This window comes from Phascolarctos cinereus, unplaced genomic scaffold (assembly GCF_003287225.1).
Source record: "Phascolarctos cinereus isolate Bilbo 61053 unplaced genomic scaffold, phaCin_HiC Scaffold_9;HRSCAF=440, whole genome shotgun sequence".
In the NCBI taxonomy this organism is placed as follows: Eukaryota; Metazoa; Chordata; class Mammalia; order Diprotodontia; family Phascolarctidae; genus Phascolarctos; species Phascolarctos cinereus.
This window is the reverse complement of record NW_027556402.1, coordinates 247,221,440-247,245,220: the sequence shown is the minus strand read 5'-3', so window position 1 is coordinate 247,245,220 and position 23,781 is coordinate 247,221,440. Positions and strand designations below refer to the sequence as shown.

The following is a 23,781-nucleotide window of genomic DNA, read 5'->3' as shown; positions in this document are numbered from 1 at the left end:
TTGATTCAGTCCCCTGAGGCCTGCTCCAGGTTCACTGAGGCCCAGTCTTTGCCTGTATGCCCAAGCTACACTGTAGTCCTCTCCCAGACTGCCATAATAGACCTTTCCAATCAACCATCTAGGTTGCCTAGGGCTGGAAATTTGTTTCTGTCTTTGTGTGGGTTCTGCTGCTCTGGAATTTGTTTAGAGCCATTTTTTACAGGTGTTTGGAGGGGTTTGGTGGAGAGCTCAAGTAAGTCACTGGTTTTACTCTGCCATCTTAGCTCTGACCCCCATTAAGGAGTTTTGAAACACCTCCTTACAACCCTGGTCATTCCTTTCTCCCACTCCCTTCCCTTGAATCTTTGTGTCTTTGTCAAGCCCTGTTAGAAATAAGGCCTTATAGAAATAAAGCCTTCTATTTAAAAACAAAAGTAAGCTCAGAGTGAATGAAGAATCATTTATTTTTACAGTTCTTGTGAGAGAACCAGGAAAAACCTCTCAGAAGAGATTGTTTGATTACAGAAGCAAGAAAGTGTTTTATACCGTTAGAATGCCGTGATTCCTCCCTGCCAGGACCAGATTGGTCCATTCCTTTCCAGGTTACAATCTGACACATCCACCCATCCCATGTCCCCTTGACATGCCCCTTCCCCCCAATCCCCGTCATCCAAAAGGCCTGGCCCTTTGTCCTGCTTAAGGCTGGTTAAAACTGGCTCTGCCTTCTAGAGCTCTGGGGCCCTTCTGGCTGGTTCGCCCTTTCAAGGTTCTGCAAGCTTGTTAAAACAATGTAACTTGTTATTACCGAATTCTTTGCTGATGTTATAAGTTGTCAAAGGTTATCTTAAATTGTGGGAATATGATACCTTGTCCTTACAGCCCTCTCATAAGAAAAGAGAGTTTCACCCTTCCCCCCTCACCTTCGAATTTGCCCTTCCCCACCTGGTGAAAGGAAGTAGCAGGGAGGGGCAGCAGCTACATCATGGGCCCTGTTGGCAATGGCCTTGGGCCCTGGGGCCACCTTTTCCCCTCCCACCCCCACCTCAACCCCCAGAAGCACTGGGGAGAGAGGGAAGAAGGATGGGTCAAGGTAAAGAAGCTGGCCTCCTAACTTGGGCAAGCCTGCTCTTTTAAAATTTTAGTTTTAACTGTTAATGATGAGATGTTGATTATCTGTGAAAAGTAATTAGGAAAAGCATTTAACAAAATTGAAGTCACCTGATTGGTTTGTTTCAAGTGTCCAATTGGTGAACTTTTTGTATCCGTTATGACAAGCAACTTTTCATAATTTGGTTACTGGTGAAACAATTTGGCTATTGCTGGTTATTGTTTTAATGTGTAAACTTTCCAAAAAGCTTGTTTGTGTTATGGATTGCTGAGAATTTGCCAGCGCATGGAAATAACCTCTAACGACTGGCTTTTTACACTAAGACAAATTGAAATTTGAGATGTAAATCCAGGAAAAGTTTTTTGTTTTTGTTTTTGTTTTTTTCCTCAGCTGTGATTAATGAAACTTGCTGTTTGAGGTAAAAGCTCATGGGATTTCATTTTAAGTTGTCCAATGTATCATAATAATCCATCAATAATCAATAATCCACCATCTGAGAGATATGCCACAAGGTACTCAGAGAGAATGTGATACTGGTGGGAAGTCTGCACTGGGGAAAGCTAAGGGGATGATTTTAGCCTCACTCTAAGATGGGATCTTCCTGGCTCTGTTTCCCCATTATGTTCCTTTGAAAAGGAATGCAACCCACCTGGCTATTCCTGAGTCTGGCTATGAGGTGGATGTGATGCTGCATGGTTAGAAAACTGTGAATTATCTGAATCCAACAGAGCTAAGGATGCTTTATCCTGTCATATTTTGGCCCTAAATCTTGTCCCTGCTTTATCTTTTTATAGCAAATTTCTATAGTCAGAGCAGATAGACAGCAAAAGATAAAAGATCAATAGAAGCGTGTGAGATCTTGCTGTTTTGACCTGGATGTGTAGTCATTCAATGCCCCCATAAAACTGAAATTAAATCAGAAACATCTTAAATTTGGTTTGGGGAGGAGAATTTCATTGGTAATTGAAGTGAAAATCAGTGTCTTGGCCAATTGCTTTGTGTAACTATTGAACCGGAAGGGTGGAAAACTTCTACCAGCAAAAGTGTTGCTTAAACTTTTGAAAAAGTAACAAGATCAGATAATCCTGCAGGTCAAATGTAAATGTTTTTATTAGGGCTCTTACACTTTTACTTCTCCATATATCTGGGCCCTGCAGTCTTTTCTGTCAGATTTGTGTGTTCCAGACTACAGGTCATTCACCTACAGGTAATTGCTAACAACAGTTACCAGCCAATGTACCTTCATCATCCCCTGGATGTAGCCTGTGCTCAGTTCCAGTCAAGCTCCTCTTTTGGACCCCCTCAAAGTAGGGGCAACTCTATACCCTTTGACAGCAGGAAGCAGTTTTAGAAGCCAAGACCTTTGCCCCTTACCCAAAAAGAATTTGGGTCCCATTTGTTTGAGGGGGGAATGATGTATATGGCACCTGGACCTCAAAAAGGAAAGTCCCTGGACTTTCCCAAATCCCCAGCATTTCTCCTGAGGCTGTAATCCGTTTAACTGGCTTTTCATTTTGGCTACACCCAGTCTCCCAATTTTGTTCTTTTACCTCCTGATTGCCCCTGGTTACTTCCCAACCTTAATCCTACCTAGACTCCATTTTCTCTTGGTCACCTGGTACAGGTCCCTGGCATTCTGTTCACCCCAGCTTACTGGCCACTCTCACCCAGATCTTCCTCTGACCCCACCTCCAGTAACCCTATACTACTGGGCTGTTCCTGGATCTCTCCCTACAGTCTTTTTGTATATAAGATTCATCATGTGTTTGATATAGCTAGAAACTCTAGACAACAGCAAGATTTTTTAAAATACGGAATCTGTGTGTGTGTGTGTGTGTGTGTGTGTGTGTGTGTGTGTGTGTGTTTGGAGGGAAGGGGAATTATTGTTGTAACAGGTCAGCAATTGGATATTTCACAGCAGGTATCATCTAATACTTTATAACTCATTTAATAAAGAACAAAATGACAAATACGGAAATTCTAGTAGCTGATTCAGTCAAATGTTACTGTATGTCTGAAAATGATCGAGATATTTCTGAATTCTATCCGTCCATATGTAAAGCTGTGCTTGATAGATCAATGCTAAATTAAAAAGGATTATTTGTCAACTGTTCTCCATTTTCAGACATAATTTGATCTATAAGCTTTCCTATCAGTTCCATGACCATCTAAACAATCTTTGAATAATTAACACTCACATCCAAGATTATAGCAATCACTAACACACAAATTATGTATTGTAAAATATAGAGAACATTTGCCATAGAGGACAAAATCTGACCACCTTGTGCAGTTAGAGAGACTCCAAAGGGCTCTTGAATGAAACTAAATTGATTTTACTGACCCAAACTAAACTTTTACAGAATTATAATGAGAAAGAAAAATCTCTTCAAATAATAAATAATACATAAATAAATGTTTAAAATTACAATGATATTGGACTATGCAAAAACAACAAAGCAAAAATATCAAAGTGAGACTGACAAATTTAAAGGTCTTTAAAAATATGCATAAGCTAAAAAATAAAAAAGTTGAGCAAATGGAAGTATTCTATATCAAATTTAAAAAAAAATAATTGAAAGAAATTCATGATGTGAAAAATTTTATCAGTAAAAGTAAGAATTACAAGTTCAGGAGAAACAGCAAAGACTTCCAAAATGACTAAATGCAAGTTACTGAGGAAAAATAAATAGTATATTGTTTTACTTTCTACTATTTCTAATTAACATTTAATATGTGAAAATAATTTTCATTCTGTGTATGCATGTTTACATGTAAGAATTACATGTTTCATCTTCATGTCAAAGTAAAGGAGGGGGGCAGCTAGGTGTTGCAGTGGATAGAGCACCAGCCCTGGATTCAGGAGGACCTGAGTTCAAATGTGGACTCAGACACTTGACACTTCCTAGCTGTGTGACCCTGGGCAAGTCACTTCACCCCATTGACTAGGCCAAAAAAAAAAACCAAAAACCAAAGTAAAGGAGGAGCTACATCAAGAATTCAATTGGATGACCCCAAACATTTTGCACTCAACATATCCAAAGCTGAACTTATTATCTGCTTCCCCAGACCCATCCCTCTTCCAAACTTTCTGCGTGGTTCACAATCTTGACGTTATGCTAAATCTCTCTCATCCTGATGGGGTGCTTGGATGCTTGTGTTTGGGTGCTTGTGCTTGGACCCCAAGTTCTCCCTAGCCTCAGAAACACTGTCCCTGACAGTTTCCCCCCAGCCCGAGGACCCTGTGCTTAGCAAGTACTCATGAGTGGGCCCCAGCAAGACCCTCATCTCTCTCCCTGGTGCAGTTCCAAACAGCACCTGAAGGAATGATTAGTTTGAGCTGGCTTTGCACTGGGTCATAAAGACATTCTTACCCATTGAACTATCTCCTACCGCCCTACCTCATTATCTACATTCTGGGCTCCTCATTAACTGTATTCTAGACCTAATACATATGTATACTCCCTACATCTATCTTGTCAAACAAGACATTGATTGGTGGCAGACTGGACAACTCTCAGTTACCCTGGACTCTGGTTGACTTAGTGATGTAGCAGGCCTAAAACCACATCTCCATGTGGCCCGCCTTTTGGGCTTTTCCTAGTGAACTCTGGGTAAAACGCCTGTGCAGTAGGTACAAGATGTGCATGTTTCTTTAAGAACTGACCGCTCCTTAACCACTCCCTAATCCCACCCTGAATCACCTAGTTGGCATATTTGGCACATGTTTTATTGTATTTTATCCTATATGAACTTTAACTGTACCTCTCTAAGGTTGCAGGATCCTTTAAGAATCCTTGCCGGCTGAAAAGCGTAACAATAAACTTTGCCACCTTGGCTTAAAGAATGCTTGAGTCTGTGAATTCATTCCAGATGACCCATGTACTTCAGTCTTTGAAGGGTCACAACCTCTCAACCTCTCACACCGCTACAATCCCACATAAACTACCAGCTGACAGATCTTGCCATTAGTACCTTCATAAAATAACATCCATCATAGCCTTTTTGAATTACTACCTTCATAGCATCTCTCAGATCTGAACTATTTTATCCTTTCAAATAGCGACTACCTTAGTGGATACCCCCACCCCAATACATTTTTTCTTGTATTTTTTTTAATAAAGACATTTACACAGAAAAAAAATTAAAAATGAATAAAATACGCACTCCCAATGAACATTGCTGGTATGTCATTGTTGATTGACTCCAATCCAATCCAAACAAAATAAACACAATCCTCTAACTGATAGGTAAACTGGGGCTCAGCACCTAGACACCCTGATGATCTTCTCCAAACACTTTTCACATTCCAGGTACTGGGCAAAGCTCTTTGTACTTCATAAAGGAGAAAAGAATCATGAAAAGAGGCCCTGATCTCAAGCAGCTTGTGTTGTCTTAGAAGATTCAACATGTAAATAGATGAAATAAACAGAGTAGATGGAAGGCAGTTTCACAGGGGAAGACAGAAGAAGATGGGAACAAGGGACAGAGTAGGAGAAGCCTGCTGCGGAAATTATGATTTTTCATGTCAGCTAGTCTTGAAGCAGCCTCTAACCTGTGGGGGGTCGGAGCTGAACAATTAGCATTCTAGAGATAGGAGAGTCAGGACACAAAACAAGTTTAATTAATTTCAAAGTGAGAGAAATGACATATGCATATGGAATCCCCCTCTTAAGAAAGGGGCTTAATATGCTGGACTAAAGGCAGGTCTTAAATAACATCCGGGGCTGGACCATGATATAATTATTTTTTAGGTATTGAGGTGCTGTTCCCACAGTCCCATGGGAAAAGTATTGTACAAAGTCTTGGGGGACTTGCCCACCTCTGTCACCAGAGTTCTGTGACAGGAATAAGAGTGCAGTACCTGTCAGTGACAAGGAACGGGGAGTGTAAAAATGTGATGAATGGCCCCAGGAAAAAGCAGGAGCTAAAGCCCTCGGTGAAACCTGGCATTAGTCCAAGCAACACACTTTGCCAGAGGGTGATACCAACCACAGGGCAAAAGATTGTTGTTATGCCAAGTGCAGGACACAGCCTGCTTGCTGGGCCTTAGCTCTGGGAAACAGGGTATTTCTGAATATTTCCACTTTCCTGAATCTTAATCGAAATCAGGGAACCTAAGGGGAAAAAGAGCAATCCAGGTATGTCAAAAATATGCAAAGATATGGAGGCTGGAATTGGAACGTCATTTCCAAGACATTGTATGTAAGAAAGTATGACTAAATTGTAGAGTTGATGGAAGGGATTAAAGTGGAAGAAAGGTAAGATTGCTGGGAGGAATCATGTTATAAAAAGCTATTACATTCCATACAATAATTTCTATTTGATGCTGAAAATTATAGAGACTAATCTGTTCCTCTCCACATTGATAGTAGCAGAGGAATCCATTAACTCCTTACAACCTTCATTTCCCATTATTAGGGGAATAGTTCCTCTTATTAGGAATTGGCAATCAAATCAACATTGCATCTGGAATCAGAGGCCATGGGCTCAGCACCAGCTCTGTTTCCTCACATGTGACTTTAGCAGACACTTCTCTGGCTCTAAGTTTCCACAATTATGAAACAAGAAGATTAGAACAGATGACCTCTGTTGTCCCTTTCATGAATATATTTAAGATCCTGTGATCTGATGGCATAGTTTCTCCCCTTCACATAGGAAAAAGTGATCATTTAGACTTCTTTTGAGTTCTGTGTTTTTTCTCAGGATCCAAGGGGAACAAGTTTGTCTATGCCTTCCATTATTAAAGATATTCTTCATGATCTGCCCAGCAAACCCTTTCTTTTATGTGTTAAACGTGCTCAGTTCACTCAGCCTATCCTCCTGTGACATAATCTCAAATCCCTTCATCTTCCTACTTGGTGTCCTTTAGATGCTGGCCAGATAGTGAATGTCTTTCCTAAAAATGCTCATCAATAAAAAAACAAACAAACAAAAACTCCAAATGTATGGTGGCCATAATCAATCTATCAAACAAACAAACAAAAACAGTATAGTACTCTAACCGCTGTAGTCCTGGGAGTTCTGCTTTGATTATTTCAACCTTAGATTGCTTATTGATTTATACTGAATTTGGATTGCAAAAAACAATTGTATAAATTTCTCTATCCTTCACATATTCTCCTTTCAAAGTTCTTTTTGAATGGAAGTTTACATGTTTATATCTGCCCTGTTAAATTTAATTTTATCAAATTTTCTCTAATTTCATAACCTGTTGATGTCCTTTTAGACCCTCTTCTTTTCATCTCACATGTTATCTTCACATTCTACTCTTGTGTTAATGACGAATTTCATCAGCGTATTGTTTATGCTTCCTTCAAGTCAGTGAATAAACCTGTAACCCTGTTTGGCGCAGTTCCTCATTTGCTAAATGAACTGGAGAAAACAACAACAACAAACCACTCCAATAGCCTTGCCAAGAAAATCCCAAATGGGGTCATGAAGAGTCGGAAAACACTGAACCAAATAGATAAGTTATCATCTAATGTGTTATCTATACATCCTGCTGTTGTGTTAATAACACATTTCATCAGCTTATCATCATGCTTTTCCCAAAGTCATAGGATAAATTGTTTAGAAGATCTGAATCAAACTATTATCCCTAAGGCGTTCCACCAAAAGGAAAGAACTTAACTCTCCCTCTACAATCTCTTCATATTCCCTCATTTCATCGTATTCTATTGGAATGATTTCCCTAAGGTGAATCCCCAAAGAGTTTTCTGACTCTGTTTCCATTGAAGATGGAAATCAAAACAAATCTAGACCTTTTCCCCCAAGAAGATTTAATAGCGCTGGGAATTAAAGTACCATAAAGAGAAAACAGAATCTCTAGTTGAAGGAACCTTAAGGAAAGCTAACAAAGAGCATCTGGGGAGAAGACTATTACTCCATAACGTTGGGCAACTGATCAAGCTCTGTGACTTGATAAGACAGAGATTGTAGAAGTGATTTTTAATATATGTATATTTGGATTATTGTGAAAATGTCATTCCCATCATGAGGCTCTATAGATTTGGTATGTATTTTTTTTCTTCCATAACTGAGTTTTCAAAAGTTGAAACATTGCAGTTTCTGGCAGCAGAATCAATTCCCTTTTTTCATTTAAGAAAATAGTTTATTTTTCCTAGAGGTCCTCTTCAGAAAAAGCAGTTAGTGAATGTATCATTCAAGTGATTGAGTCTTTGAGAGAACAAGTGGATTGAATATAGTCACAGGCTCATAACAGCCAGATCTAGCTATCAAACCCAGCCCTTCTTCATAATAATTTCAAGTTAATTCAACATTTATTAATTCTCTTTGATTTTTTTATACCTCGCAGTTGCATGCCTTCAGTGGTTGTAGTATTAGGCCAAGCAGGAGCACATTACAATCACAGCACAATCTTTTCAAGTCTTGTGTGTGATCCATTGATCCAAGGTTAGTGACTATCACATAACGCTATTCTTAAGTAGGTTCAGTTGTTTCTGACACTTTGTGAACTCACTTGGGACTTTCTTTGCAAAGATCCTAGAGCGATTTGCTATTTCCCTCTCTACCTCATTTTAAAAATGGGGAAACTAAGACAAACATGGTTAAGCAAGTTAACCAGGGTCACACAGCTAGTTAGATCCTGAGCTTGGATTTTCAGTCACAAAGATGAGTCTTCCTGATTCCAGGCCAAATACTCTTTCCATTGTGCTACCTAGCTGCCCTAGCATATCGTAAGTGCTAAATAAATGTTTGTTAATAGAGTGATTAACGAGTTTAGAAGTAATTCTTTTCCTGAAAGATTCTACTCAAATTTAATTTCTTTAGTTAAGGTCAACCTGGCCACTCTAAATTCTATCAAGCAGATTATAAGGGGTCTTTAAAATCATCCAGTCCAAATTTCACTCCCCCCACCCCCCAACCTGGGGAAAAAAAAAGGATAAAACTGTATCCCAGTGAGGTTGTGATATATCCTAGAGTACACAGGTTACATGATGATTTAAGACTATATCCTCTGGACCTAACATATAACAATTTTTCTACTGTAACAATTTTTTTTCCATCATTCTCAAGTTTTTTGCCATATTTTACTGGTACCTTCCTTTACCAGATATCTTTTTATTTTATATTTATTGTAGTAATTGATCTTTAAAGTGCTACCATATAGCAAAGGGTCTTGAGGTTAGGTGATACTTAATAAAGCTTAAAAAACACAGCGGTAAGCCCACCACTTTATAAACACCTGCTTCATGAGTTGCTGAGGATAGCTCAACACGCTTACCACTCTAATCCATCTGAATTCATGTCAGCAGTTGTTTGTAAGTTCTAAGCCATCCCTCCCCTCACTGTTTTTTTTTTAATTCTAAGATTTTACAGCGTGGGATTGTACCGATATTTTGGAATAAATGTCTGGGAAAAATGACACTGCAGTGACAGAATTCATCTTGCTGGGGTTAACAGACTCACCTGGACTTCAAATTACACTTTTTGTATTATTTTTGGTGATTTATACTCTCACCATGATGGGAAATGCAGGGATGATCACATTAATCATGATAGATTCTCAACTCCACACACCCATGTATTTTTTTCTGACCAGCTTGTCCTTGGCTGATATTTTTTACTCTTCAAACATCACTCCCAAGATGTTAACTGACTTATTGTCTGAAAGGAAGGTCATCTCTTTTGCTGGCTGCTTTGTGCAGATGTATGTTTTTATTGCTTTGGCAGCCACTGAGCATATCCTCTTTGGATTGATGGCTTATGACCGCTATGTGGCCATCTGTAATCCCCTCCTTTACCCAGTTATCATGTCAAGGACAGTGTGCCTGAAGATGGCCACGGGGGCCTTCACAGCAGGATTCCTGAACTCGATTATTCATACCAGTTACATAAGTAGCTTATCCTTCTGTGGCTCCAATGTCATCCATCACTTTTTCTGTGACACTCCCCCAGTACTCAAACTCTCTTGCTCTGATACTCAAATGAATGAAACTATCATTTTCGTTTTTGCTGGGACAACCATGTTGGGAACATTTCTGATCATCCTTACCTCTTATATCTGCATCCTCTTCTCCATTCTGCGCTTGAATTCAGTTGAAGGGAGGCGCAAAGCATTCTCAACCTGTGCTTCTCATATTACAGCCATTGTTATATTTTATGGAACTTCAGTTGTTACTTATTTGTGTCCAAATTCAAACTACTCACCAACTCAAGGAAAAGTGATATCTGTATTCTACACAGTGGTTATCCCAATGTTGAACCCTTTGATATACAGCCTGAGAAATGAAGAAGTGAAGAGGACCTTTAAGAATACTATAACTAGAAAAAGGATCCCGACACTGATATGACTTTTTTTAGGATAATAAAGTAAATTAAGTATGCAAATTTATGTAGACTTCAGTTTCAACCTCTATTTACTCATTAGCTGAGATACACCAATAAGGTTTTTTTTTTTGAGGTGGAGGGGAGGGACTTAATAGTGAAGGGTTTAATTTCAAGGATTCCAGAGAAAACCATGGCAATGAAAGTCACAGCAGTGAAAACAATAAATACACAAACAAACTAGCAAATGAAAAAAATAATTTAAACTAAACAGAATGAAAAGCTTCAAGGAGGGATGACTTATGCTTCTAACATCAGGGAAAATCCCACATAATATACCCCAAAAGTGTTCTAACTTTATGGGGAGTTCCTCGCATCATATGTTTATGTGGCTAGATATTCTAGACAACAGCATCACTTTTGTAATATGGAATCAAGACTTTTTTTTTGGGGGGGGGAGGAAGGATGGACATTGTTGCCATAGGTCAACAAAACAACACAATGTTTTGTAACTCATTTGATATACCACAAAAAGCCGGATAAAGGAATTCTGTAGCTTGTTAAGTCAGAGGTTACTCTATGTTTTAAACTGATTGAGTTAGTGCTGATTTTTTTTTTCCATATGTAAGGAAGGAGTTGATAGATAAAGCTAAATGGGAAAAGGTGGTGTATCGGGTGTTCTCTATTTTTACAGACTAAAAAAAAAATGATTTACATGCTTCCCTATCAGTTACATGACCATCTGAACATTTTTATATTAAACATTCATATCAAAGATATTTGTAATCACTCATCTGCAAATTATATATTATAAAAATTAGAGAACATTTGCAATAGTAGACAATGTTCTCTTGCTTCAAAGCTCATGTCATTCATTATTTTGTGCAAATCTTTCCATATTTTTTTCTAAAATCACAGAGATCATCATTTCTCATAACACAGTAGTATTCCATCACAATCATATGCCACAATTTGTTCAGCCATTTGCCAATTGATGGGAGCCCCTGCTATTTATACTTCTTTTGCCAACACAAAGAGAGCTGCTATAAATATTTTTGAACATATAATTTATTTTCCTTTTCCTCTAATCAGCTTTGGAAATAAACCAAATAGTGGTATTTCTGGGTCAAAGGGTATAGATAGTTTAATAACTCTTTGGCCATAATTCTAGATTGCTCTGCAAAATTTTTGGATCAGTTCACAATTCCACCAATAATGAAATTGGGTCCCAAATTTTCTACTTCTTCTCCAACATTTGTCACTCTCCTTCTTCACTTTGGCCAACCTAGTAGATATAAAATGATATCTCAAAGTTGTTTCAATCTGCATTTCTCTAATCAATAATGATTTAGAACATTTTTATATGATTAAATTGTTTTGATTTCTTCATTGGAAATTGCCTGTTCATATCCTTTGACCACTTATCAATTGAAGAATGACTCATTCTTACATGTTTGAGATATGAGACCTTTGTCCAATAAATATATTTCCCCAATTTTCTGCCTTTCTTCTAATCTTGAATATATTAATTTTGTATGTACAGAATCAGAATCTTTTTAACTCAACGGGATTGAAATTATGCTTTTTAACACCTACATTTGCTATCTATAGCTTATTTATTCATAAATTATTCATCTATCATTAAGTGTGATTTTTTAAAATCTCTTCTTATATATAGGTCAAGAATCCATTCAGGCCTTATCTGAGTAAATTGTGTGAAATATCGTCAATTACAAAGTTAATATATAAATTTCTTGATATAAATTGTATGTCTACTCTATACGTACTCCATAGGTCTTGGTGACACATACTTGCAAATCTACAGAATTATAAATACAAATAAAAAATTCCTTCAATAGAAATAAAGAGAAATGTTTAAATTAGAATAATATCAGATATAAAAGCACAAAAAATATAAAAATGAGACACACATACTATAAGATCTTAAAAATTATTTGTAAGCCAAAAAAATCACAAACATAATATATAGATTTTATATGAAAGTAGGGTATTTTAATTTAAATATAAAGTAATAAGTACAAGATTAATAGAAACAGTAGAAGACTTTTAAAGTGGCTAAATGCAAGTTATTTTAGAAAAATAAAATATACTTTTCCCTTTTAGTGTTGGTAATTAACATTTAATGTTTTTAAAAATTCATTCATGTTATGCATATTTGCATATAAGAACCATCTGTGATACCTTCATGTCCAAGGAAATGAACCACATCAGATATTAATTATTGGCCATTTCAAATTGGGTGCCCCTAGACATCCAGGATAGGAGAGAATGAGATTGAGATGGCCACAAACAGAAGCATTCACCTTGGAAAAGAGAAGGAATACCTCTTTATCAGAGACTGGACCAAAGAATTTACAAATGAGAGAATGCTAAACAAGAAAGTATTGAAATACCAATGAATGCAGACACAAAGCTTCTGATGGATTCCATTTATTTGCTCACAGAACCATAACATGAATCCTTCTCTTGAGGGAAGAAGTTGTTGTGGAGTTTGCTAGAGAAAGTTTTTGTACAAGCAGCTACTAAGAGTTCTTTAGAGACTCAACCAAGAAAGAGTATTGGTTGCATGATTGTAGTAGGTAAATGCAAATTTTCAGTGGACCCAGGCATCATGGTCATGTCACTGTGAATAGTCGTGTTTAGCAATACACAAGCAGAGGTGGAGAACATCCTTAATATGGGAAATTCTGTCTTGCTTTTGTCCAGGCTTGAGTGGTAATGGAAAATGGATCAAGGGACTAGATGTCAGAGAATAGTGTGTGTTTAGTATGTTAACTACAAGATTAATATCGCAATGAGAAGAAAGTGAAACCTAGGTAGGGGTGATAAGCTGAGAGAAAAGAGGAGTATACAATGATTAGGTAAATTTGTGAGAAAAAAAATCAGAATAGTGTAGGAGAGAGAGGAAGAAGTATAGGAGACTCTGAAAGAAGAAAGATGTATCAGGGTAGCTAGGTGGTGCAGTGGATAGAGGATTGGCCCTGGAGTCAGGATGACCTGAGTTCAAATTTGATCTCAGACACATAACACTTACTAGCTGCGTGACTCTGGGCAAGTCACTTAACCCCATTGCCTGGCTAAATTAAAAAAAAAATCAATGTTTTGGATAATAAATAGTGGTAATGAAATTGAGAGTATCACTGTTTGTGGTAGGTCATACTGTTCAGGTGTGAATTCAATGTAGATTCAGGAACCTAGAAGCAATTTAGCTTTGGTGTAATTATTATGCTATCAACTCATCTCATCTGCTTGAAATTAGCACCAGCACAATTAACTCTGGGAATCAGGAAGGCTTCATGATGGAGGAAGCACCTGCTTTGTATTTTGAAGGAAGTGAGAGATACTGTAAGATGACAGTGAGGGAAGAGTGCATTCTAGAAATGAGATTTTTTAAAAAATCAAATAGCTATTATTAAAAAAAAATCCTTTCAGAAAGATAAAAATTTGACACCTCTAAGCATATTCAAAAGGATATGCCACAGAATTTGAAGACATTCCAATAATGCTACCATTATTCAAAATATTTCCAAAGCTCCTCATTTTTTGTTAAATTTACAATCTCCTCATAGCTTCATTGGATCAAGAATAAAGAGCTGGAAGAGAAGTTAAGGACAAGTAGGTCCAATCCCCTGGTCATGTAACTTAACTGTAAATGTCTGAGGTGGGATTTGAAATCAAATGACGCTGCCTCTAATGAGGGAAACAAAGGAACTCTGTGTGGGTGGAATGGAAAGAGCTCTGGATTTGTAAATAAAAAAATCTGGATTCTAATTATAACCCTGAGTAGCTCAATGATTTGGGGCAAGTCGTTTAACATCTCTGAATTTGTACCTTCTACCATACACTTATGAAATTGAAATAGTATCATGTATATATGGCAAGTCAAAAAAATTATAAAATATTTTTATGTTAAAATTAAATCAACTCTGATGTTAAAAAAAGAAAAAAAACTAGCACTAGCTCATCTCTGCTTGGGTTTTATAAATAATGATACACCAAGGGCTGGTGGCATTTCAGGCTTAATGGTCATAATCAGCTTGGTGATAAGTGGCTTTTTTTAAGGAGAAAGGAAGACTATTAGAAGCTGTGCATATTGTGTATCCATTATATAGAAACTGCTGTTTCATTAAGAAAGTTGATGTTGCTATAATGAAGCACATTGCCATGTCGACTGTCACAACCCTCTATATACTCCAAACCTGATACTCCACTCCTCTGTGAAGCTTATGTGGAGTGAAGCCATACATGAGAGAAATTTAGAAAGTTAGTTACTAAAAAAAAAAAAAAGACAAAAGAAAAAAAGGGGCAGCTAGGTGGCACGGTGGATAGAGCATCGGCCCTGGATTCAGGAGGACAAGGGTTCAAATCCGGCCTCAGACACGTAAAGGAAGGCCTACTCTAGAAGAACACAATTATGAGGCTAAGGCTTGAGGTAAAGAAATAGGCAGTGAAGCAGGTGCTGAGCTCCTTGATAAAGAAGACTTAATAACCAAGGTTAGGTGACTGTCTAGGTAGGACAATGCAGGTAGGGGGAGTGAATCTAAAAGGAGAAGATAATATAATGACATTATCATACAAAGGGTCTGGAAGTGGCAAGGGAGGTTAAAAAAATCAACCTGCACTTTATCTTTGCCCATTAAATTGGGAAGGGAGATGATGAGAGGTGCACTCAATCTTGGCAAAGGTGACTGTAATATTTTTATGAAAGTGTCAGAGTGTGATGAGTTCAAGAAGGTGGAAGGACTGGGAGAGTAAAAAAGAGAACTCTATTAACTAAAGAATGGGGGAAATTTCTAAAGTGAGAAATAAAAGAGGAGGGTTGAGAAGGATAGTGACTCTGTAGAGAAAATGTTTATGTGGGTGGGAATCAGAGAGGAGGAGTATTCTCAAAGTAAGTGGGTTTCACCGAGGAAACACAAAACTAAACCATACAGAGTAGGAGAGCAGTTCATGGGGATTTATTAGTCTTGGGATCGGGAGAAATAGCCTTTGTCTCTCATCTAGGTAGCACAGTAGATGGATCACTGGGCATGAACTGAGTTCAAATCCAGCCTGAGGCCTTTACTGGCTTTATGACCCTGGACAAGTCACTTAACCATGTTTCTCTCAGTTTCCTCATCTGTAAAATGATCAAGAGAAGGAAATGTAAAACCACACTAGTATCTTTGTCAAGAAAACCCCAACTGACATCACACAGAGTCAGATGTGACTGAAATGATTGAACAACAAAATACATAAAGAGGAATCTACTCATATACTCATGGACTCAATAATATGTCATCTAGTTCAGTGCCAGAGATTAAAGGAAACATCAAAAACATTATAAATAGGAATTAAATGAAGGATTTGGAGGCTTTTTGGTTGATGCTGAAGAAGGAAATTGCTGAGACTTTGAGAATAATGCATTTGCAAAGACCTGTTACATAGCAGTCCTTTGACAAAACTCTTATACACAGAATGTTTGGTAGGCTGAAAGCACATGGCTGTGATATTGTGTCAGGCACTCTTTATCCATCTTTGTACCTGCAAGGTGCCCCTTAGAAAGGCCATTGTACACTGCCAGCTGCCTCTCTGACCTTGGGCAGGTTTGTAGCTTTCTCTGGACATCTTCTTTGTCATCAGAAATGTGTGTGTGTGTGTGTGTGTGTGTGTGTGTGTGTGTATGATTGTATTTAGTTTAATTTACTGAATGGTTATTTAATATCCCTTCCAACTCCAAATTTATCATCCTATGTCTTTGTCATATATGATTTCAAAACTTTGTTGAGAAATGAAAGTAAACAAATTGCTAAATCTTTCTAAGAATTATTTTTTAAAGGTGAAGCAAATTGATTCAGGCCACCTTCAAAAATTCCTACCTGGAGGTTACTATTTTTTTTTTAATTTCATGGAACTCTTTGGTAATTTAGACATTGCCAAAGTTAAGGGAAGCATTGTTCTATAAAATTTGGGTTGAGTCAAAAGGCCGCACTTAAGTTTCCAGAAGGCCGAAGTGCTCTGAAGGCTGCAGGTTCCCCACCCGTGCCCTAGAACATTACCATGTGCTCTACTCAGGTAAAATAGAGAAGCTGAGAACACAATCCTCCCCTCAATTCCATCTGCATTGTGAGCCTTCAAAACAGGAACACAAATTTTAAGACATTAAAGTTCAAATTTTCTCTCCTACATTTTTTCCTTAATAGTATTTTGTTTTATTCTTTTCAATTACATATAAAGATAGATTTCAACATTCATTCTGGTAAAATTCTGAGTTTGAAATTTTTCTCCCTCCTCTCTTCCCTTTCCTCTCCCCAAGATAGCAAACAATCTAATACAGGTTACACACTACATTTTTTAAAAAAATTAGGATTCCATCATACTTAGAATTTATTTTCTTAATTTTGCTGTTTTTTTTTATTTCTAAGAAACAATGAGTCTAGCTGATTTTCCTCTCTAACATAATCTCAGTTTTTCTAACGATAGGCATTTCAAAGTTTATGCCCCAAGTGACTCATTAAGAAAGACACTTTTTTATGTTTTTTTTTTAATTTAGTTCCAGAGAAAAGTTAGAGTAATGACTTCTATAGGGATCACTGTAATAGACGATCATTGCATTGACAAGGAGATCATCAATGAAGTCATAGCAGCAATAACAACAATATTTTTATTCTTTTTCTTCTGATGAGTCCCTTTGAACATTGTCAAACTATGTTCATTGCCCCTGGGAAAATTTAGAAACTTCCTTTTCCCATTAGCACAACTATATTTTTATTTATGCATATCACTGGTTAGGGAAAAAAAATCATCAAATTAAAAAAAAAACTTTACTTTCTAAAAAAGAATTCACATAGAGGCATGAGATAAAAAACGCATATTGATTACAAACGTCTGAATTTTTTGGGGGGGGAGCGGTGATTCCCAGAAGGCTATTTTTCTTTAAAACATAAAGAATTATAAATTCTACTAGGTTTTTCATCTTATTCCGTTGTGTAATTAGTATTTCATATTCAATCTGAATGCAAAAGAAAAATTTTTCTGCTTACAATTTTACAGTATTGAAGTGGCATTTACTACAAAGTCATTGATATTTCCATGGGTATAAAAATGACTAATTACTGCATTGGGACACACTACATCCCATCCAACTTTTTGCCACCTACAATATTTCTTGGCTTTTCATGAATTATCCAAAGAGCCTAACCTAAAGTGAGAGGAAAACTTCAATAGTCAAGCTATTTGAAAAGGCATAATTTTAAGAATACTTCCTAATGGTCAGATTAAAAGTGCTTAAGCTGCACTTAATTACCCATTGATGGGGTTTTTCAAGTTCATAGTGACTTGTAAAAGAGGCTGTTGAAGAAATGTTGGCTGAAGTCTGCTTTTCACATGTATACATATAAATGTATGTCTATGTACAAACATAGATACTTGGCTTGAACATAGACAAATACATACTCATGTTTACATATACACACACATATATATAATACACATAGTATAGATATATAATGTATATGTGTACATATATGCATACATATATAATTTACATGTTATGATTGCTAAATATAAATGTAAGTAATCATAATGAAATTTACCAATAATAGTCTATGTGCTATAGATTTTTTATATGTTTTCCTCTTTTGTTAATTTTCCTAATGTATGTAATAACTTTTAAATTCCATTTTCAGACACAATGTAAGAATATAATTCAGATAATATTTCTACTAAAAATATGGGGAACACATCATTAGTTTTTCTTTAAAAGTGGGAGGAGTTACTGTGACATAAAGTTTACATACCAGAATATCCATTCAATGCACTAAGGAATGTCTACTAGTTCTTTTAATATTTCCTGGTTTACATCTCTATACTTTGAGTATTCACTGAATGTCCTTTACACTTGCTAACTGTATTTACCACCTCCTTTTCCACTCACACATGCTTTTGAATTTTTATACCACTTGAATCTACTTATGCTAGCCATTATTTTTTCTTTTCTTTTCTTTTGGATCCGTGTGCCATCTTAACTTCTGCTTCTTCTGAGCGCAGGATATTCTATTTACAAATATGTGGCATCTTTGATAGTTTATTCATGTTAAAAAGATGGACTTTTGTTAAATCAAACTGATTCTGATCAGCGAGAGCAAAATATGTTGTCTTAGAGGAGATGCTTCCTTATCTCTTACTCATTTCCAATTCTGGGAGATATTAAGAGGGAGAATATTGAAGGACAGCTTTGGATTAAATTGTACCAGCCAGGGGCAGCTAGGTGGCGAAGTGGATAGAGCATCGGCCTTGGATTCAGGAGGACCTGAGTTCAAACCCAGTCTCAGACACATAACACTTACTAGCTGTGTGACCCTGGGCAAGTCACTTAACCCCACTGCCTATACTATAAGTAAATAAATAAATAAGTAAGCAAGTAAATAAACAAATAAATACATTGTACCAGCCAGAGGCACTTTGAGTACAAACAAATCAGATAAATTGAAAATGATGAGAAGATGATGATGATGATGATGATAGAGAGGACAGAAAGCAAACAAAAAAAAAACACTAACCCTCAAGAAAATGACAATTTATCTGGTTTTTGATGTATGTTTCTTTGGGAAATGCATTGTGAAACAGTATCGCATCATAATAGAAGACTGTTCACAATTGGAAGTGACCTCAGAGAATAGTAAGCCAATGTATATGTGAAAAGCAATCTTCTCTCATTCATAATTGACAAATGGTCATCCAGACCTGTGTGAAAACCTCAACTAAATCGGAATCCACAAACTTTTTTAAACCCCCTATTTCCTTTTGGGATAGCTCCAATTATTAGAAAATGGCAATGAAATGAGCATTGCATTTGGAATCAGTGGAGGTGGGTTCAACCCTCATCTCTATTAGTTCCTATGTGTCTTTTGGAAGAACTTCACATCTCTGAGTTTAAGTTTCTGCATCTACAAAACATGAAGATTAGAATAGATGGCCTCTGATGTCTTTTTCTTCTCTTTTTTTTTTTGGGGGGGGGGTTGGCCAATGGGGTTAAGTGACTTGCCGAGGGTCACAGAGCTAGTAAGTGTTATGTGTCTGAGGCTAGATTTGAACTCAGGTCCTCCTAAATCCAAGGCTGGTGCTCTAATCACTTCGCCACCTAGCTGCCCCGATATCTTTTTCATGATAGTATTTAAGATCCTGTGATGTGATGATGAAATTTCTCCTCTTCACATAGCAAAAAAAAAAAAAAGTGTCTTAAACTTCTATTGAATTCTCCTGGTTCTTTTCTCAGAACCCAACTGGAACAAACCTGTCTATCCCTTAAATTACTTTAAAATACTCTTCATTCCACCATTCTTTTATGGGTTAAGCATTTTTAACCTATTTTCATGTGCCATAATCTCAAATCCCTACACCATTCTCATTATTTTCCTCAGGATGCTTGCCAGCTAATGAATGTCTTTTCTAAAATACTCACCTGGAATGATCACAAAACTCCAACTGTGTGTTGACCAAAGAAAAATAATGCATGACTAAACAGTGTGGCCCTAGAAATTCTGCTTCTGTTACTTCAGAATGAGATTGAACATTGATTTATATTGGCTTTGAAATCCACAAAATATGTATATAAATTTCTCCACTCTCTTCACATTTTATTTGCAAAATGGTTTGTTGAACAAAAATCTACAACTTTATGTTGGCCCTTGCTAAATTTAATTTTACTAAATTTTTCTAATGCTATAAATTCTTGATTTCCTTTTTGGAATCTTGTCTTATTATTTCACATGTTATCTATGCATCCTGTTATTGTGTTGATGGCATATTTCATCAGTTAATCAGTTAATGCTTTTTCCAAGTCATTGATTAAATCGTTAAGTGGCCTTAAATCAAGCAAGTATACCTAAAGCATTCCTCCAAAAGCAAAGAACTTATGCTTTACTATCTTTTCACTTCCTATATTAAATCATATTTTGGTGGAATGATTTCCCAAAAGAAGATGCCCAAAGAGCTTTCTGACTGTATTTTAATTGAAGTTGGAAGGCAAAACACACATAGATTTTCTCCCAGAAGGTTTAATTTCCCAGGGAATTAAGCTCCTATAAAAAAAAAAAAAGGAATCTGTAGTTGAAGGAAAGTTTGAAGAAAGCTAACTATGAGCAAATGCAGAAAAGAATAGGACTCCATGAAGCCGTGAAACTGATCAAGCCCTGTGTCTTTATGGGATGGAGAGTGGGGAACTTACTTTTCGTAGGTATTTGGATTATTGGGAAGATATCATTTGCATTATGAGGTCTCGTAGTTTGGGTATGTATTTTTTTCTTCCACACCTTAAATTGGCTTTTTGAGAGTTGAAACCACAGTTCCTGGCAGCAGTAGCAACTGGTTTTTTTTTAACAAAAAAAAAAGTTTTTCCCAGAGCTCCTTCTCACAAATGATAGTTAGTGAAGACAACATTCCATTTATTTTACAGTTCAAGAGACTGAGGCTTTGAGAGAGCAAGTTGGTTACAAAACAGTCACCACGTTCATAATGTTAGATCAGGATATCAAATCCCGTCCTTCCTCCTGATTATTTCACATTAATTTCATATTTCTGAATACATTTTAGTTTTGTCATGCCTCCCAGACACATGCCTTCAGGGAAAGTAGTGTCAAGGTAGGCAGCAGCAGATTGCAGCGACAAGCAAAGTGTTTTCGTGTCTTGAACAAAAGGTAGTGCCTGGCACATAGAGTTGCTGCTGTTCAGCAGTTTCAGCTGTGACTGACAGTTTGTGAACCCACTTGGAGTTTTCTTGCCGAAGTTACTGGAGTGGTTTCATATATTCTTCTCTAGCTCATTTTACAGATGAGGAAACTGAGACAAATTGGGTTATGTGACTGGCCCAGGCTCATGCAACTTGTAAGTATAGGAGGCTGGATTTGAACTTGTCAAGATGAATCCTTCTGATTCCAAGCCCAGTTGTCTATCCATCGTGTCCCTTACCAGCCTCTGTCAGGTAGTAAGTTATCACTAAACGCTTTTATTTTGAGTGATTTAATGACTTGTAGAAGTAATTCTTTTCCTGAAAGGTTCTTTAGTTTAGAGAACCCTGACCACTCTAAATTCTAGCAAGCAGATTATAGTATCATAGAATGAGAGGTGGAATGCATCTTTAAAAAACATTCAGTCCAACCTCCTCAAAATGATGAAACTGTATCCCAAAGAGGTTGTAATTTATCCCAGAATACATAAGTGATATGATGATTTAAAAATACCCCCTCTGAATCTAAATTATGTGATTTTTCTACTGAAATAAATCTTTCGTCATTCTAAACTTTCTTGCCATATTTCCCCTGTCCCTTTCTTTTGGAAATATCTTTTTCTTTTATATTTATTTGAGTAATTGTCTTTAAATTGCTAGCACAAAGTATAGGGTCATGGTAGCACATGCTTAATAAAAGTAAAGAAAAAAATAAGCCCATAATTTTATAAACACATACCTATTGAGTTGTGAAGGTTAAAGAAAAACACTTAGATCCCTCTCAATCGGAATTTATGCCACCAGCTCCTTGTAATTGTGAGATCCTCAAAATTAATTTACAATTGAATGATTCCCTCTTCCATTTACTTTTTAAATCCCAGGATTTTCCAATGTGTGACTGTGATGATATTCAGAATAAATGTCTGTGGAAAACCATACTGCAGTGACTGAATTCATCTTGCTAGGGTTAACAGACTCACCTGAACTTCAAGTTATACTTTTTGTATTATTTTTGGTGATTTACATTCTCACAACTATGGGAAATGCAGGAATGATTACATTGATCATGATAGATTTTCAACTCCACACACCTATGTATTTCTTTCTGACCAATTTATCTTTGACTGATGTTTTTTACTCTTCAACTATTACTCCCAAGATGTTAGCTGACTTATTGTCTAAAAGAAAAGTCATCTCTTTTACTGGCTGCTTTCTGCAGATGTATGTCTTTATTGCTTTATCAACTACTGAGTGTATCCTGTTTGGATTGATGGCATATGACCGCTATGTGGCCATCTGTAATCCCCTCCTTTACCCGGTTATAATGTCAAGGACAGTGTGCCTGAAGATGGCCACGGGGGCCTTCACAGCAGGATTCCTGAACTCGATTATTCATACCAGTTACATAAGTAGCTTATCCTTCTGTGACTCCAATGTCGTCCATCACTTTTTCTGTGACAGTCCCCCAATCCTCAAACTTTCTTGCTCTGATACTCAAATGAATGAAACTATCATTTTCATTTGTGCTGGGATAAACATGTTAGGAACATTTCTGATCATCCTTACCTCTTATGTCTGCATCCTCTTCTCCATTCTACGCTTGAATTCAGTTGAAGGGAGGCGCAAAGCATTCTCAACCTGTGCTTCTCATATTACAGCCATTGTTATATTTTATGGAACTGTGATTGTTACTTATTTGTGTCCAAGTTCAAGCTATTCCCCAACTCAAGGAAAAGTGATATCTGTATTCTACACAGTGGTTATCCCAATGTTGAATCCTTTAATCTACAGTCTGAGAAATGAAGAAGTGAAGAGAGCTTTAAAGAATGCTATCACTAGAAAAAGAATCCCAACATTTATATGATTGTTCTTAGGATAATAAGTAAACTAAGCATATGGCTATTTGGAAGACTCTATTGTATCCTCAATTTATTGAAACAGGCTGAAAGGGTTTTTTTTTTGTTTGTTTTGTTTTGCTTTGTTTTTTCATTAAAGAGTGGAGTCTAATTGCAAGGATTCTGCAAAATACCATGCCAATGAAAGCCACAACAGTGAAACTAATAAATACACAAATCAATAAATGAAAAAAAAAAAACTAAAGTGAATGGAAAGATGCATGTTTGAGAAGTGAACTTATGTTTCTAATACTAGGGGAAATCCAAGATAATATCCCTGAAATTTGTGCAAACTTTATAGAGAATTGCCACCATTATGTGTTTGATCTGGCTACATACTCTAGGACAACAACAGGACTTTTAAATATGGAATCAAGAGTTTTTTGTTTTTTGCAGTTGACGTATTATAAAAGATCAACAATTGAATCTTTCACAGCAGGTATCAGCCAATGTTTTAAATCTCAAATTTAATACAGAACAAAATGATAATGAAAGAAATTCTAGTAGCTTTTTTAGTAGAAGTTACTATATTTATTAAACTGATTGAAATGTTCCTAAGTTTCATCTTTCCATATGTATTTTTGGATTGATAGATTAATGCTAAATGGAAATGGGTAATTTTTCAACTGCTTTTGTCCATTTTTGACATAAATAAATTGATCTTCAGTCTTCCCTATCAGACACATAACAATCTGAACATATTTATTTTATAATTAGCACTCATATCTAAGATGATAGTAATAACTAATCTGCAAATTATATATTGTAAACATTAGAGAAAA

The 23,781-nt window shown here is 36.5% G+C and overlaps 2 protein-coding genes across 2 annotated transcripts; both read left to right on the top strand.

Annotated features, from left to right (window-relative positions):
• Positions 1-9,459: 9,459 nt before the first annotated feature.
• LOC144455364 (olfactory receptor 5F1-like) lies at positions 9,460-10,404 on the top strand. Its single transcript, XM_078148588.1, has one exon. The coding sequence runs from the start codon at positions 9,460-9,462 to the stop codon at positions 10,402-10,404; it is 945 nt and encodes a 314-aa protein (XP_078004714.1).
• An 11,619-nt stretch (positions 10,405-22,023) lies between these two features.
• On the top strand, positions 22,024-22,968 carry LOC110199637 (olfactory receptor 5F1-like). The gene has a single exon (XM_020974517.2). The coding sequence runs from the start codon at positions 22,024-22,026 to the stop codon at positions 22,966-22,968; it is 945 nt and encodes a 314-aa protein (XP_020830176.2).
• The last annotated feature ends 813 nt before the right edge of the window (positions 22,969-23,781 follow it).